At 49.9% G+C, this 15,353-nt stretch overlaps 1 protein-coding gene and 1 long non-coding RNA gene across 2 annotated transcripts; both read right to left on the bottom strand.

Moving 5' to 3' along the window:
- Positions 1-3,526: 3,526 nt before the first annotated feature.
- LOC119340278 lies at positions 3,527-4,270 on the bottom strand. Its single transcript, XR_005164470.1, has 2 exons — positions 3,990-4,270; positions 3,527-3,908 (listed from the first exon to the last, which is right to left on the bottom strand). It is a non-coding gene; the product is annotated as an uncharacterized LOC119340278 (long non-coding RNA).
- Positions 4,271-11,900: 7,630 nt separating this feature from the next.
- Positions 11,901-13,672, bottom strand: LOC119335164 (putrescine hydroxycinnamoyltransferase 3-like). Its single transcript, XM_037607331.1, has one exon. The coding sequence runs from the start codon at positions 13,498-13,500 to the stop codon at positions 12,061-12,063; it is 1,440 nt and encodes a 479-aa protein (XP_037463228.1). The 5' UTR covers positions 13,501-13,672; the 3' UTR covers positions 11,901-12,060.
- Positions 13,673-15,353: the final 1,681 nt, after the last annotated feature.

Genomic DNA, 15,353 nt, shown 5'->3' with positions numbered 1-15,353 from the left:
CCTGCCACCAAGCCCCCATCCCATCGCCGCGCCCCGTTGTCGCCATGCCGCCGAAGAAGATACCAAAGAGCAAGACGGGGTTCTTCGGCATGCGGGCGAAGCCGTCCGGCAACTTCGGCATGGAGTTCTACGATGAAGGACACCGCTTCTAGCTGGGCACACACTCCACCGCCGACAAGGCCGCACTTGTTTACGTTGGAAGCAACGAGTTGATGGGAAACATGCGAAAAGTTAGTAATTTACTCTCTTGCATCCAACCAGAGTGTAACTATGATTACAGATTTACCATTCTATTCTTCTATTTTTCTAATATTCTGTGTAATAACCATTGAGCAAGAAATTAAGCTCGGGCGTATTGAACGAAGCTCACACAATAATAGTTCATTAATTTCACTAGACAGGTGCTTTTATAGAAAAATGTTTAAACATGATTGTCACTGCTATATAGCACAATTAAATAACAATTACCCACAACGAGCCAACTAATTGAATAGAAATAAACATAGGGGACTTAACCCACGACCGAAGAATAGGCGCGGAAAAACGCGCGTCATGCTCTAGTACTTAGCTACTCAGCAACTTACTCTTCACTGCTACAGATGAGAAGGCCTCAAAAGCGTACCAATAGACAAGAGTTTTAAACTTCAAACAACTTCTTCCCCTGGCTGCCGCGCAATGCTCCTCGCGCAACCAGGGCAATTAGTACCACGCAGACGGAGTAAAACATCGAGGCATGAGTTCTCCACCACGCTACAGTCCGCTAGGGTGAGGCCATCCTTCAACTGCCCTCCCCGGAAGATAATGCGCTGCTCGGACACGGTAATCCCCTTCAATTCCTGGATCTTCTCCCTGAATATGTCGACTGTATCTGAACTTTGGACCATAAGAGGAATTTATGGTGTCCTTGCGGGCAATAGGCAGCCTGACAGAGATCAGTATCCACCCTGACCCAGGAAAGGCATGGTGGAGGGTGGACCCCTCGCAAACACCATAGCCATCCAGTCCATGCCCACCCTCTAGCTGCCTCCCGTCGAAGACGAGGGCCAGCTGGGATGGTGGCAGGATGCCCCACATAACATGGATCCTTTTCTTGATGTCCTCTACGGTGACTGAGTTCTCGACCTCGAGGGTTGAACGGCCATTCGACACCTTGAGGAAGATTTGCATCGGTCCTCATGTCGGCTTCGGGGGAAGGGTGAGTTGGACGATGGACTCCTTGTCAATGCGTAATCTGTAATGGTGCGTCCTTCCTCCAGCTCCATGCCATCGAACATGGGATCACCTGACTCACCGTGGATCCTCGTCTTGACATTGTAGATAGTGTCTGATGGATCGGCGTTTACCAGGATGGTCTCACCGGCGAGTGTCCTCACAAAGAGTTTACCGCAACTCTAACTTGAGTAAGCATTGGGGGCACACACACACCAACGGCATGTGGGTAGGTCCCCTTGTGCACTGTGCATATGGGTAATATAGGGAAGAGGTCCCTATGTGGCTAGGTATGAAAAAAGTGCATATTTTAACTCCGAACTCACATCTAGTTTAATTTACAACCTCAAACTCCGACATTGGTTAGAATAGAATTCTCACCATTTAAGTTCGTTTAAATTACCCATTCACTTGGCCAAAAGGTGGTTTTGGCATACGTGGCAGGTATTTGACCAAATTGACCAAAAATTCAAAGTGTCCAGAAAAATTCAAAAAATTTATGTAAAATCAAAACAACCATGCTGATCAATATGGGAAAGTTTCACACTTTTTGACAAACGTATCTAAAGCTACAGTAGAAATTCAAATTCAGCCTCATTTTGTCAAATTCTGACAAAAAATTGAAACTGTCCATAGAAGTATGAAACTTTCTCTAATTTTGCATAAATTTTCAAAATAAACAAATTGTGGACACATTAATGTTTTGGTAAAACTTGACCAAAAAGGGCTTGAAATTGAATTTCTAGTGTATTTTTAAATCTATTTTTCAAAATGTGTGAAACTTTCCTAGATTGGTCGGCATGATTGTTTTTATTTTACATAGTTTTTTTTTTCAATTTTATCTTGACACCTTGAATTTTTGGTCAGTTGGGTCAAATACCTACTCTGTTGACTACTGAGACTGCTGAGCAGAATGCCTGTCTATATAAGTCCAGGACAGTTGCTTCTCCCAGCAAAATCAGCGCACTTGTGAGGACCACCGAGACGGAGGATCACGCAGAGCGTCGACTCCTTCATCACGTTGTACTCCGCCAAGGTGCGGCCGTCCTCCAGCTGCTTCCCGGCGTAGACGACGCGCTGCCGGTCGAGCGGGACGCCCTCCTTTTCACGGACCTTCTCCATGACGCTCCCGACGGTGTCCGATCGCTCGACCATGACGCTGAGGGTTTTGCCGCTCGGCACCTTCACGAAGATCTCCATCCATCCGGGACCCCAGCGGCGGACGGCGAGGTGGAGGCGGCAGCAGGAGCACTCCGCCTTCCCGGCGGCGCCGACGCCGTAGGACGCCAGTGTGCACCCGTCCTGCAGCACCTTCCCGTCGAGGACCAGGCGCTGCCGGGGCGGGGGCACGCCCAGCTCGCGGTGGATGTTTTTCTTGACGTGGCCGACGGTGTCCGTGGTCCGGACGTCCAGCTCCAGGACATTGCCGGCCGTCGTCATGACGGACATCTGGACACGACGGCTCATGGCGACAGCATTGCCCATGGATAGATGGACGTGAGTCGAGCTCGCGGGGCGGCTGGTGGCTCGGTCGATCGGAGGGACGCGCGCCGGCCGACGACGAGTCGATAATCTGGACCGATGGAGCTGGCTGTCGTCGGGAGGTGTCCGTGCGGCCGATCGAGGAGAAACCGCCGTGCGTACGTGCTACCTATCAGTCTATCACGATCTACTATCCGTCTCGGAGGCAGATCAAGACCACAGCTAGCGATCGCAGCTGAATCCTGGTACGAACTGGCTGCTGCCTACGATATCTGTCTCTGTCTGTCTGGCCGTGGGCGTGACGAGAGCTGTAGGATTCCTACAGTGACTCGGTAGATCCGCCTGATAGTTGGTTATTCCTGTGGTACCGTAGTACCGTACCGTACCCTACCTACCACCGAAACTACTTCACGGACGATATTTGCTTGCACGATCCTGAGCCGATTCCAAATCCAACAACTTTCTGTACATTGGTGTCTTGAATGGATGGTGTGAGATGGAGTGTCGTGCTGAAATCGTCTGTGAATGTCGTCTGTATAGCAGTTCTCACCTACCAATGCAATGCAGCCACGCCTTGATCGGGTAGACGTGTTGTACGTCACGCAAATTGATGTCCACACCACGTGAGTGTGTTTCTTTTCGTCTTCTTCCTTCTTGGCAAACTCGAGTCCTCCCACGCGTTTGTTGTCTTCTCAAGTTTATATGTGGCTATCTGGGCCATCGCCTAGAGTCCTCAACTTCGAGTGAATTGCAAAAAACATCGACATTGAAGGCTAGGAATGCAGAAACCAGATTTCTACAGTTTTGTGTCAAAAACCACTAATTCCGAGGCTAATTTTTTTCAAAAAACACTAGTGGCTGGCTTAGGCCGTTTTGAGCATGATTATGATAGGCGGGTCCCGCCAAACAGGTTGACGTGGCAAAAAAACAGTCAATTACATCCCCGATACAATTTGATTGTGCAAAAGGACCCCTGAAAAGAAAAAGCAGTTGGGTCCTTAAGTCCGGTGGTGGACGCCGGCGGCCACTCCCTCCCTGTGCGCGGCCGGCAAAGCTGCTGCTTACTCTGGCAGCGGGGAACAGGGGTGATCCAGTGTGGTCGGCGACGGGCAAGACGGCATGGATCCGGCGGCGGTCTCGGTTAGGGCGACAGGGCAACGGAGCTCCGGTGGCGGCGGCTTGAGCATCGGGCGGCCATGGTTGAGCTCGATGGCGTGCTGCAGGAGAACAGCGACGGCGGCACGCATCAGATAGAGATGGGAGAGATAGGGGAAGGCACCGGCGGCTGCGGAACTCACCGTCGAGGGTCGGGGCTGCACGGCAGCGAGGTGCAGGGGAGGCGCGGTGGAGCTGCGGCTTGTGGCCCGGTGGCCTCGGCCCGCACGCCTGCGAGCTCGAGCGCCCCGGCGGCGACAGAGCTCACCGTCGAGGGTCCCCGGGCTGCGTGGTGCAGGGGCAAGGAGTAGAGCTGCTCCTCGTGGCCCGGCGTCGGCCCGCATACATGCGAGCTCCAGCGTGCCGACGGTGGAGCTCGCCGCTGCTCCTGGACCTCGTCTCTTTCCCCGTACGTTGCTGTGGAGCTCCCTGCTCGTATCCTCTATTCTTTTCTTTAAAAAGATGACCTTATCCTCTTATGCTCTTTTGCAAATTAGTCCATGAAATTCTATATATTTGCGTTCTGTTATGTCGTGCCATGTCAACCTGTGTGGTGGGACCCACCTGTCATAATCTTGCTCAAACCGGCCTAAGCCAGCGACTAGTGTTTTCTGCAAAAAATCAGCCTCAGAATTAGTGGTTTTTGGCACAAAACTGTAGAAGTGTGGTTTCTGCAACCTTAACCTTCAATGTCGATGTTTTTTGCAATTCACTCCCTCAACTTCAATGGGCCGACCCATTTTATCCGTCCGCATCTGTTTTTGTTCGCGCGAAAACCACTGTCCAAAACGGCAATGTAGATGAACGGATGTCCACTTTGGCACATGTCAGCCCTATTTTAGGCTGAATTTGTGTCCGTGCGGACACATTGTAGACACCCGCGACGCCTCTCTGTATCCCCCCCTAATCCGTCAGTGAGTGGCACACATGCCATACCTCCCATCCCATCGAGTTCGAACTTCAGCCTCATTGCCCTCGCCGTCACCACCCAGCTTCCAGCCTCTTGGGCACCCCCTGTGCCCCGCCCACCTAGCCGCCACCGCCATCGATGCATCCACTGCCAACTTTGTTTTCAAACTTGCCGCAGACAATGTAGCTGGAGTCCTACACCCTATAGAGGAGGGTTCAAGACTAGGCTATCATGAGGAGCTCTCCGACGAAGAACACCCTGAGCATCAATGCAACGAAACTTCCATTGATGCAATAGAGAGCTCACGCAACCCAAGACACATTTACACATCTATAAGCCTTGCCCGATAGACAAATCATTTCGCATGGTCCATAAGCTCCACAAGGAGATATCAGTTGAAACAACATTGGTCAAAACATTTTCCTTTTACGCGTTTCCAATGTTTCGATCGGTCATCTGAGGAATGTGAAACAATAATACCAAAAAGTCGTCAAATATCTTCCAAAAATTAGAAGAGACAAAACACTCAAAAACACATGTTGGATGCATTCATCCCTAACACAGAAAACACAGATAAGTGCACGGTAGCGCCTGCCGGAAATTGCAGATCCGCAAGGCGCCGCATGAAATCATGCCCAGAAGCGGCATGGAAAATCCTATGTAATGTCTTTGCGACATGCGTAGGCCTTGTGCGGACGAGGGTGGGGCAGGCCCAGCCACCTACTTACTTCGGGCTGCCGAGTGCCGGACCGTGTATTGGCTCCCAGCGAAGAGCCAAGCACCGGGGGTAGAGTGAATTTTCAATAGTGACTTTTCCATGTGACCATAATATGGGTACGCAGTGGGTTGGAAGAATACACTAGCAACTTTTGCATGTGATCATAAAGTGGCGTCAAATTGGGAGTTTCGAACATAAGACCCATAAAACTAGTCGGGAGAAACTGGTTAAGAAATAAATAATAATAAATAGTTAAGATAAATGCAATGAAAATTATTTTAAACCAATTTTACATAAATTTCATGGGTTGCAAACATATAAGCCGAGTGCTATTCTCAGGGCACACAGCTTATATACTGTGTAAGCCGAGTGCTATCTCAGGGCACACGGCTTATATACTGTGTAAGGCGAGTGCTATCATCCGGCACACGGCTTATAGGATGCTCCATGACGGTGCCGTCAGCCACCTCCGTTGTGGACACGTGGAAGATGTGTTTGCCGAGTGCCTGCTGGAAGCTGAGTGCTTTTTCCTGTAGATACCGTGTGCTCCCTATAAGCTGAGGCTTTTTTGCTACACTCGGCTTATAAATGGCTATAAGCCGAGTCCTTTGTATTTGCCGGGTGTTTTTTTTTCTTGCCTAGACACGACGTAGAGGCATATAAGCCGAGTACCCGAAAAAAAGCTCTTGCCTTATAGCCTAACACATGGGAAAACAGGATTTTCCTGTAGTGTTTCCAATGTTTCGATATGTCATCTAAGGAACGTGGAATGGTAATACCAAAAAATCGTCAATTATCTTCCAAAAATTAGAAGAGACAAAACATTCAAAAAACACATGTTGGATGCATTCATTCCCAACACAGAAGATACAAATAGGTGCACGGTAGCCCCGCCGGCTGCGAGTGGTGGAGGCCGGTGGTTGGGTTGGGTAAGTTGGAGGTGTGAGGAAGAAGAGAGGGACGGGGCTTGCCTGCGCCCCCGTCGTGTGCCCATCCGTGCGCTGCTTACACGCGTCACCCATCCATGCCTCCCCCTCCCGTGGCCCTTTTTAGCCGCAGAAAAAAAACCCGGAAATACCCATCGACTAGTACAACGCTGCCCCGTCGTATTCCTCACCTCTTTCCCTTGGACCCGTAATACTTGCAGATCACCAAAGCTGAATACAAAAATGGAGGGAAATAATCCCACCCAATCAGATCTCTTAATCCCGTCAAATCAAATCTCTTAATCCCGCCAATAATCAGGGATACAGAGGACTGCATCCTTGTCTCCAAATCTCACGCTGCTGCATTGGAATCAATCAGAAAATACAAAGATTAACAGAGACTGCTGAAACAACTAGCAGACTCTTATCATTCATCAATCAGTGGCGTCAAGCAGATGCAACGTCTCGAGTCTGGAGCGACCTAGAGATTGAAGAAGGATCTTCTTGTCCTCCCTGATGGCTTCTCCAGGGAGTGGACATGGGAACCATGATGATAATGGATCAGAAAGACCAAAAGTGAGATTCTCACTTGTATTCTTCATATCCTCCTTTCATCTTTCTAGTCTCCATCTTGCAATGCAAATAAACATGGTTGTTATACATCTGTGTATTAACTAAAAATGTATATTAATTGATACAGGATGTGCAAGAAACCGCAGCTACCAATGCGAAAGATCATATTAATGAAAGAGTACCAAAGATTGGAATGAATTTTTTATCTGATGAGGAGGCTTATTCCTTTTATAACAAGTATGCTGAAGTTATGGGTTTTAGCGTCCGGAGAGGCAGTAAGCATAAAGTAAAGAACTCTGATACAATACAACAGAGGACATTTTTCTGTTCTCGTCAAGGTATTGACCACTTGTAATTTGTTTGGAGTATAATAATTTTTAGATGCACTAAGACAATATTTTCAACTACTAGGAACTCGAGCTGAAGATAAGAGAGAAGATACATTCAGTTATAGTAGGCCTGAATCACAATGTGGATGTAATGCACATATGAAAATAAGTCTTAGGAATGGATTTTATCAGTTGTATGAATTTGAGGAGACACATAACCACATTCTTGCTACTGGAACCATGGCCCAATACTTGAGATCTCACAGAAAAGTTACCGATGCACAGATAGCGGCTGCAGAGGTCGCAAAGTCTGTAGGCATTTCAAATACAGCAACTATTGATCTTATGGCCAAAGAAGCATGTGGACAGGAAAACCTTGGTTTTATCCCGCAAGACATGAAAAATCGGTTGTACTCGAAAAGAACATTACAAGCAGCGAAAGGTGATACAGGGGGAGTGTTAGAATACATGGAGAAGAAGGTAGCAGAAGATGTCAAGTTTTTTTATTCAATTCAAGTAGATGAGGACGATTTGATAACTAATATTTTTTGGGCTGACTCCAAAATGGTCTCAGACTATGCAACTTTCGGTGATGTCATAAGCTTTGACACCACATATAGGAAACTAAATGATGGGCGTCCATTTGGTTTGATTGTTGGGGTGAATAATCACAAGAAAACTATTGTGTTTGATGCTGCACTTCTCTATGATGAAACTGCTGAAAGTTTTGGTTGGCTTTTTAGAACTTTTCTAAAAGTTATGTCAGGGAAACATCCACAGACAATTCTAACTGATGAAGATGCAGCAATGGCCAAGGCAATCAGTGAAGTCCTACCTCACTCTCACCATAGACTTTGTGTGTGGCACATGAATCAAAACGCTTGCAAGCACCTTGGTGGAGTTGTTCCAGAATATAAGAAGTTCAATAGTGATTTCCAGCATTGTATCTATGACATAGAGGAAGAAGAAGAATTTATAAGTGCATGGAATGATATGCTTGATAAGCATGGACTACGTGAGAATACATGGCTTCAAAGGTTGTTCGAGAAAAGGGAACAGTGGGCACTAGTGTATGGTAGAAATACATTTTCTGCCCACATGAGCACTACCCAAAGAAGTGAAAGCATGAACAATGAACTGAAGCGTTACATCAGTATTAAGTATGACATGCTTACTTTTTTCGAGCATTTCGAACGGCTTGTTGCAGATAAAATATTTGAAGAAGTGAAGTGTGACTACAAGGCATCACAAACTACTCCCAAGATGAAGGCAGAGTCAAGCTATATATTAAGGCAAGCTGTAACTACATATACTCCAGCAATATTCAAGATATTTCAGGAGGATGTGCTTCTGACCCTGAACTATGACACATTCCTTTGTGATGACAGTGATACAGAGCAGAAGGTTTATATGGTAAAATTTCATGACACAAAACGTGAGCATGTTGTTAGATTTGCTCCAAATGAACAAAAGGTGAATTGTAGTTGTAAGAAGTTTGAATTCGCTGGAATTTTGTGCCATCATTGCTTAAAGGTACTTGATATCAATAATATCAAGCATATCCCTGAACAATATATATTGAAAAGGTGGACAATAGATGCCAAAGTTCTAGAGATAACAAGCAATCGCAATCTGCATGAGGATCGAAAAGCAAAAATGTCAAACTACTACAAGGAGTTGTGCAGAATGTTTGTGAAAATAGCTGCTCGTGCCTCTGAATCCGACGAAACATATGATATGGTTGCTAAATGCGCAGAGCAGCTAGCACAAGCTGTGGAGAAACACTTGAAAATAAGAACTGATCCTGACCCTCCTGATCCAGACTTGGGCAACTCGTCTGTTTCACAAGGTATATATTGTACTACTAATTGCATACAGTTTTGTATAAGACTTGCATTTAACTTTATAGTTGCAGGTCCACTTATCGACTCTAGTAAAGTTTCAAAACACAATGAGGGGCTTGCCAAGCCGAGAGGTATGAAGGAGAAGGAGAAGACTGCACAAGGATCAACAAGACCCATTGGTGGATTGGAGAAAGCAATAACAAAGAAGAAAAAGAAGAAAAATGATCCTTTACAAGTGCAACATGAAAGCACATCAATGGTCTGAAACTGTCCCACTTGTTTCACATAGAAAATTTAATTTTACTCACATTTATCTATCACTTATTATAGGGTCGTTTGGAGCTTCTGACAAATCAAATGGGTGCACCACAATTACAGTACAACCCATTCCTAAATGCTTCAATGCATCCAACACTTGCTAATACATGGAAGACCGATGATTCTTCACAACTACAACCTCAAAGCACATCAACGGTATAAACTGATCCATCTTGTTTCACATGGGAAAACTAATTTTACTAACATTTATCTTCCGCTTTTTATAGGGACATTTGGAGTTTATGGAAAAACAAATGGGTGCACCGCAATTGCAGTACAACCCATTCCTAAATGCTTCAATGCAGCAATCACTTGGTAACACAATGTTGATGTCACCACAACCCACTTGTGGCTTGGTCAAAGGAAAAACAAAAAAGAAAAAGAAGACAAATAATTCTCTACAGGCACAACTTACAAGCACATCAACGGTATAAAACTGTCACACTTGTTTCACATAGAAATAAATTTTGCTAACATTCATGAACCACTTTTTATAGGGTCATTTCGAAACTATGGCACATCAAATGGGTGTGCCGCAACTACAGTACAACCCATTCCTAAATGCTTCAGTGCAGCCATCACTTGGTAATACAGTCTCAGTGTCACTGCAACCAACTGGTGGCTTTGAGATAGCAAAAACAACGCAGAAAAAGAAGGCCAGTGATTCTTTACGAGTACAACCTGAAAGCATATCGAGACTATAAAATGATCTTGCTTGTTTCACATAGAAAATTTACTTTTACTGACATTTATCTATCATTTTTATAGGGTCATTTGGAGTTTATGACAAATCAAATGGTTGCACCGCACTTGCAGTACAACCCATTGCTAAATCCTTCAATTCAATCGTCACTTGGAAATACAATCTCGATGCCACAGAACCCAAGAATGCTGGCAGGATACCAACAATACAATACACTAATGGTATAAGCATTCGACATTGTCAAGTTTTTTTATCACTTTGAAACTTCTGCACCACTGAACTTTGCTACATTTCTGCACATAGGGCCATCCAGAAAATCACATATGCACTGAATTCCAACTGCACAACTCAGCTCTGCAGCAACAGAGCATTGGAACCTCTACCTCTACTATGATGACAGAGAAGAATCAAGTCTTCTTCCATGAACCGGAGCCAAGTTAATAAATTTGCTATGAACGATTTGTAGCTATGGCGTGACTGCCGTCCTTCTGCCATCTTGGTCCACCTTTCCTACCCCGTCATCACCCTACGTGCTTACGGCAGATCGAATGAAAAAGGACTGCTCACACCAGACAAGATTTCTCACATTCGCTCCATAAGATACTCAATTTGTTGTGTACAAACTTCTGTCTCGTGTACTGAAGTCGATTTAATCAATGTCATAGTTGACACTAATTTTCTTGTTATTGGCCATGGATTGAAACAGAAATCGTTCAATTATCCCTATGCATTGAAGTCAATTTAATCATATGCATAGTTGACACTACTTTTAACTTGTTATTCACCATGGATTGAATGTGATAGTAATCAGATTATCTCTATGCACATAAGCATAGTCGGTGCTTGTCTCCCGTGGGATAGAATCAGATTACCTTTATAAACAAGCAATAAATCAGAGCTCACGAGAGCAACAAAGCAACAAGAGAGTATACCTGTGTGGATGTGTCTTGTCTGCCGTGGAGGTAGAGCTGAATATCCTTCCGAACGGACAAACGAACGGCCGGAGCACTCCATCGCGAGCCGGAGGAGCTTCCAGTATCCAGGTCTGCTGCCTCCGGCTGACCTGCAGCACGCTCAAGGCAGCGGCTGCGCCACCCGGGATCCACCGCCTCCATGTACGGGTACGGGTTGCCGCGCTCGAGCTAATCGAGACAGCTGCGCCACCCAGGATCCACCTCCTCCCGGTCCCGGGCTGGAGCGCTCGAGCTGGTCAGGCGCGTCGCAGAGCTCAGCTCCCAGGATCCAGCTCCTCCATGTCCGGGACGGAGCGCTGAGCTGGTGATCCGCTGCGCGTCCGGCGAGACAAGGATGAGGTCACCGGCGGGGGGAATTTCCATCCGGTGAGAGGGAAAAGGCGCGGCTGCAGGGGGAGGACATCCGACGGCTTCATCCTCTCCGTCCTCCATGCTTGCTCCATGTCTGAGTTCTCGAGGGGAAAGAAGGCAGTAGCATTTTTCTACGGGAAGTGAAAGAGGTGAGGAATACGACGGGGCAGCGTTGTACTAGTCGATGGGTATTTCCGGGTTTTTTTCTGCGGCTAAAAAGGACCACGGGAGGGGGAGGCATGGATGGGTGACGCGTGTCAGCGGCGCACGGATGGGCGCACGCCGGGGGCGCAGGCAAGCCCTGTCCAGAAGAGAGGTGTAGGTTGAAGATAAACAGTGCGATCTGTTTTGGGCCGTTTCATCAAGTCCAGACGGTTCATGAGAAAAATGAAAACGTTTTCACGCATCTGACAAATGGAGAGTTCCAATATTTTATTTAAAAAATAAAAAGGTTAAAAATAGATACTCTAGTAGTGAGAGAGAGGCTATGACGATATTTGTACTGCAGCCGTCCACGCGGCGGCAGTACATCTATTTTAACAGCAGCCGTCCACGCAGGCAACGCAGCTCACATGCGGCTCACGGCGTGCTGCGCCGTGCCGGTGGCCCTCAGCTCGCCGCGGCGGCGCGTGGCGAACCCGAGCCGCTCGGCGGTGGCCGGCTTGAACACGGCCTCTGGGTCGGCGTCCACGGCGTCGGCGAGCCGAGGCCACATCCTGGCGGTGACCAGCCACGACCCGTCTCCCGCGGGGCTCCGGATCACTGTCATGGCTGCCGACCCGAGCCGGCCCGGACGCACCCACGGCATCACCAGCCGCGGCGGGCCGAATCCAAAGTCGCCCTCCACGCGGAACGGCACGAACGCCGACACCACCAGCGCCGGGCTGCCTGTGCCCAGCCCCACCGTCTCCGTCCACTTGCCGCCCTCCGCGAACACCCCCTTGTGCGCCTCCATCCAATCCACCAGCTCCTCGTGCCGCTCCTGCCGGAACACCTCCGCGATTGCCGCCGCGGCCATCGTCGCCACGTCGGCGAGCGGGGCGGAGCGCACCGTCTCCACGGCCGCCTCCCGCGACGCGTAGGTGACGACGTTGCCGAGGTAGTTGTTGACGTGGGTCTTGTTGTACTTGGCGGGGTCGAGGCGCCGGCGGCCGTCGACGAGCCACGCCATGCGGCAGTGCGTGTCGGAGCCGCCCACGGCCGCGGCGAGGAGCTTCCAGACGTGCGCGGAGAGGGCCTCGAGCCGCGTGGCGCGGCGGGAGGGGCCGCTGGCCGCCGCGCGGAGGCGGTCGACGTCGGCGGCGTCCACGACGTAGTTGCGGCGCACGAGGGCGGCGGCAAGGAGGGCGTTGGGGAGGCTGGCCGGGTCGTAGCGCACGAACTCGGCGTCCAGCGACGGGGTGTATCGCGGTGGCGAACGGGGCCGGAAGAGGGAGGAGCGGTCGTGGTGGGGCTCCCACGAGAGGCCGCCCCCGACGAGCATCTCCGCCCAGGCGTTGGGAAGCGTGGTGAGGCCGTGGCCGTCGACGAGCAGGTGGTCGGTGCCCCAGGTGAGCGAGAACCCGCCGCACGCGAACCGTACGAGCTGCAGCGACAGCGCGAGGCCGCGCTGGAACGGCACCTGGATGCGCCCCAGCGAGGCGTCGGCGTCGGCGAAGTCCACGTCCGCGAGCGCCGCGTCGGCGTACGCGACGACGAGCTCGGCCCCTTCGTTGCCGCACACGACCTCCGGCACGCCGGTGGAGGCGCTGGGCACGACGCGGCCGGCGAAGGGGTAGAAGCGGGAGAGGAAGGCCGGGAGCGCGGCGCGCGCGGCCGCGGCCACGGCCGGGAAGCGCGCGGCGGGCGCCGGGTAGATGGCGATGAAGAAGACGTGGAAGGAGCCGAGGATGAGGTCCAGGTTGGAGACCGGGAGCACCGCCGGGAATCCCCGCGGCGGGTCGGAGGCCTGGACGAGCGTCCGGGAGACGACCTCGACGGCGACGGCGCAGCGCTCGGCCGGCGGCATCACGGCTGCGCACGGACGGACGCGGCGCAGGGATGGACACGTAGGTAGGAGCGAGCGGTGGAGAGAGCACGAGGCGGTTTGTTTTAACTTTCAACCAACCCTTTCCAGAAGAAGAGAAAATGGGCACGCATTTCGCCATTGTTCAACGCAAAAGTAGAGCTAAACTCCACATGCTAGCTACGGCCGACTACAGATGCAGGGAGAGCTCGTTGTTTAGCTCGGAGACACGCTGGCTGAGGTCACTCCAGTCCAAGAACGGCGGCTATTACGAGCTAGCTTCTCCTCGTTTTTTTCAAGAGTAAGTCAATGGCATACCATAGCTTTATAGAAGAGAGAAGTTATAATTACAATACGTCCTTGATGCAAACACGAAGGATGAGAAACACCCCACTCGACGCCAACACCTCGCTATCCTAGGCTAAGTTCTCACGAAATGTTGTAGTCCCCCGACGCCCACACCCGCCATCTTCCACTCGGCTATTTCGTCCAGGATCATGAATGTGAGATCGTACGCCGTCTTCTTTCGTTGGTTCGGCGAAAAACTCGAGCGTTTCTCTGCTTTCATAGGGCCCACACAACTGTAGTCATTATCGTGTCAAATCCTCTACTGTCAGCTTTGCTGAATCCCGCGCGCGCTGCAAGCCACCACTCCGTGAACTCATCAGCCACTAGGGGTCCATGCACATTAATTTGAAGAAGACTGAACACTCTGTTCTACACCTCCTGAGCATAAGTGCAGTTTGCCAGGATGTGCTCCACGTTATCTTCCGCTTGTAAGCACGTGTAGCAGGCCGACGAATGATCTTGTAGCCCGTGTCTGGCTCTCCTATCCGACGTCCACAACCTATTTTGTAAGGCAAGCCAGACGAAAAGCTTGCACTTGAGCGGTGCCCATCTTCTCCAAATGCACACTACTAGGGAAAAGCATATAAACAGAATTTTACCAGCAGCGCTCCTCAAAATACCACGCTACTGCTATTTAGCAGCAGCGCGTTTAACCAAAACGCGTTGCTGACAGGAAAATAGCAGTAGCGCGTCCACCATAAACCGCGCTACTGCTATAATTTCCATGACCTCGCCCCCCCCCCCCCGCTAGTTATAGCAGTAGCGCGCTGCACTGAACAGCGCTGCTGCTATAGAAGTTAGCAGCAGCGCGCTTCTAGGAAAAGCGCTACTGCTAAGATCAGCCCACAAGTTTAGTTCCACCTCGCTCCATGAACAGGGTGTTTACCACCTTAAATATGTTATTTCTGAAACTACCATAACCAGTTGGTCTTCACTGAACTCTATGTGTAAAATTTGTGGCCGCAATATGAGTCCTCTCCGGTTCCTACCGGAGGGGACTCATATTGACAATTCAGATTGTACATAAAAAGATCATTGATGGCCAATGTATTTTTGCATTCACGTATTTTTTATATAGTTACACTTAGCAGTAGCGGTTTACATGCAAAGCGCTACTGCTATTCAGATTAGCTGTAGCGCGTTTTGGCAAACGCGCTACAACTATCCCTACCTTATCCCCACGCGCACGACCGGCCCTCACTCACACTCTCACTCTCGCCCGCGTGCCGATAACCGTCGTCGTGCGTCGCCGCCGCCGTCGCTGCCTTCGTCCGTCCGCCGCCGAGGTACTCCCCTCCTTCTGTCCCTCCTCCCTCCTCCTCCCTCCTCCCTCCGCCTGCGGCCGCCCCTCCCTCCTCCTCCGCCGCCCTCCTCCCTCCGCCTGCGGCCGCCCCTCCTCCCTCCTCCGCCGACAACCCTCCTCCCACCACCCTCGACCTCGCCGCCCCTAGCTACCTCTCCGTCGCCCCCCACCTCCTGCCACTAGTTAGTACTAGATTTAGTAGTAG

The sequence above is a fragment of the Triticum dicoccoides genome, chromosome 7B, assembly GCF_002162155.2.
Source record: "Triticum dicoccoides isolate Atlit2015 ecotype Zavitan chromosome 7B, WEW_v2.0, whole genome shotgun sequence".
Lineage (NCBI taxonomy): Eukaryota > Viridiplantae > Streptophyta > Magnoliopsida > Poales > Poaceae > Triticum > Triticum dicoccoides.
This window is presented reverse-complemented; position numbering and strand designations above follow the sequence as displayed.

Excerpts from the sequence above, each read along its gene's own strand:
- LOC119335164 (XM_037607331.1), bottom strand. The coding sequence starts at position 13,500 with ATGCCGCCGGCCGAGCGCTGCGCCGTCGCCGTCGAGGTCGTCTCCCGG.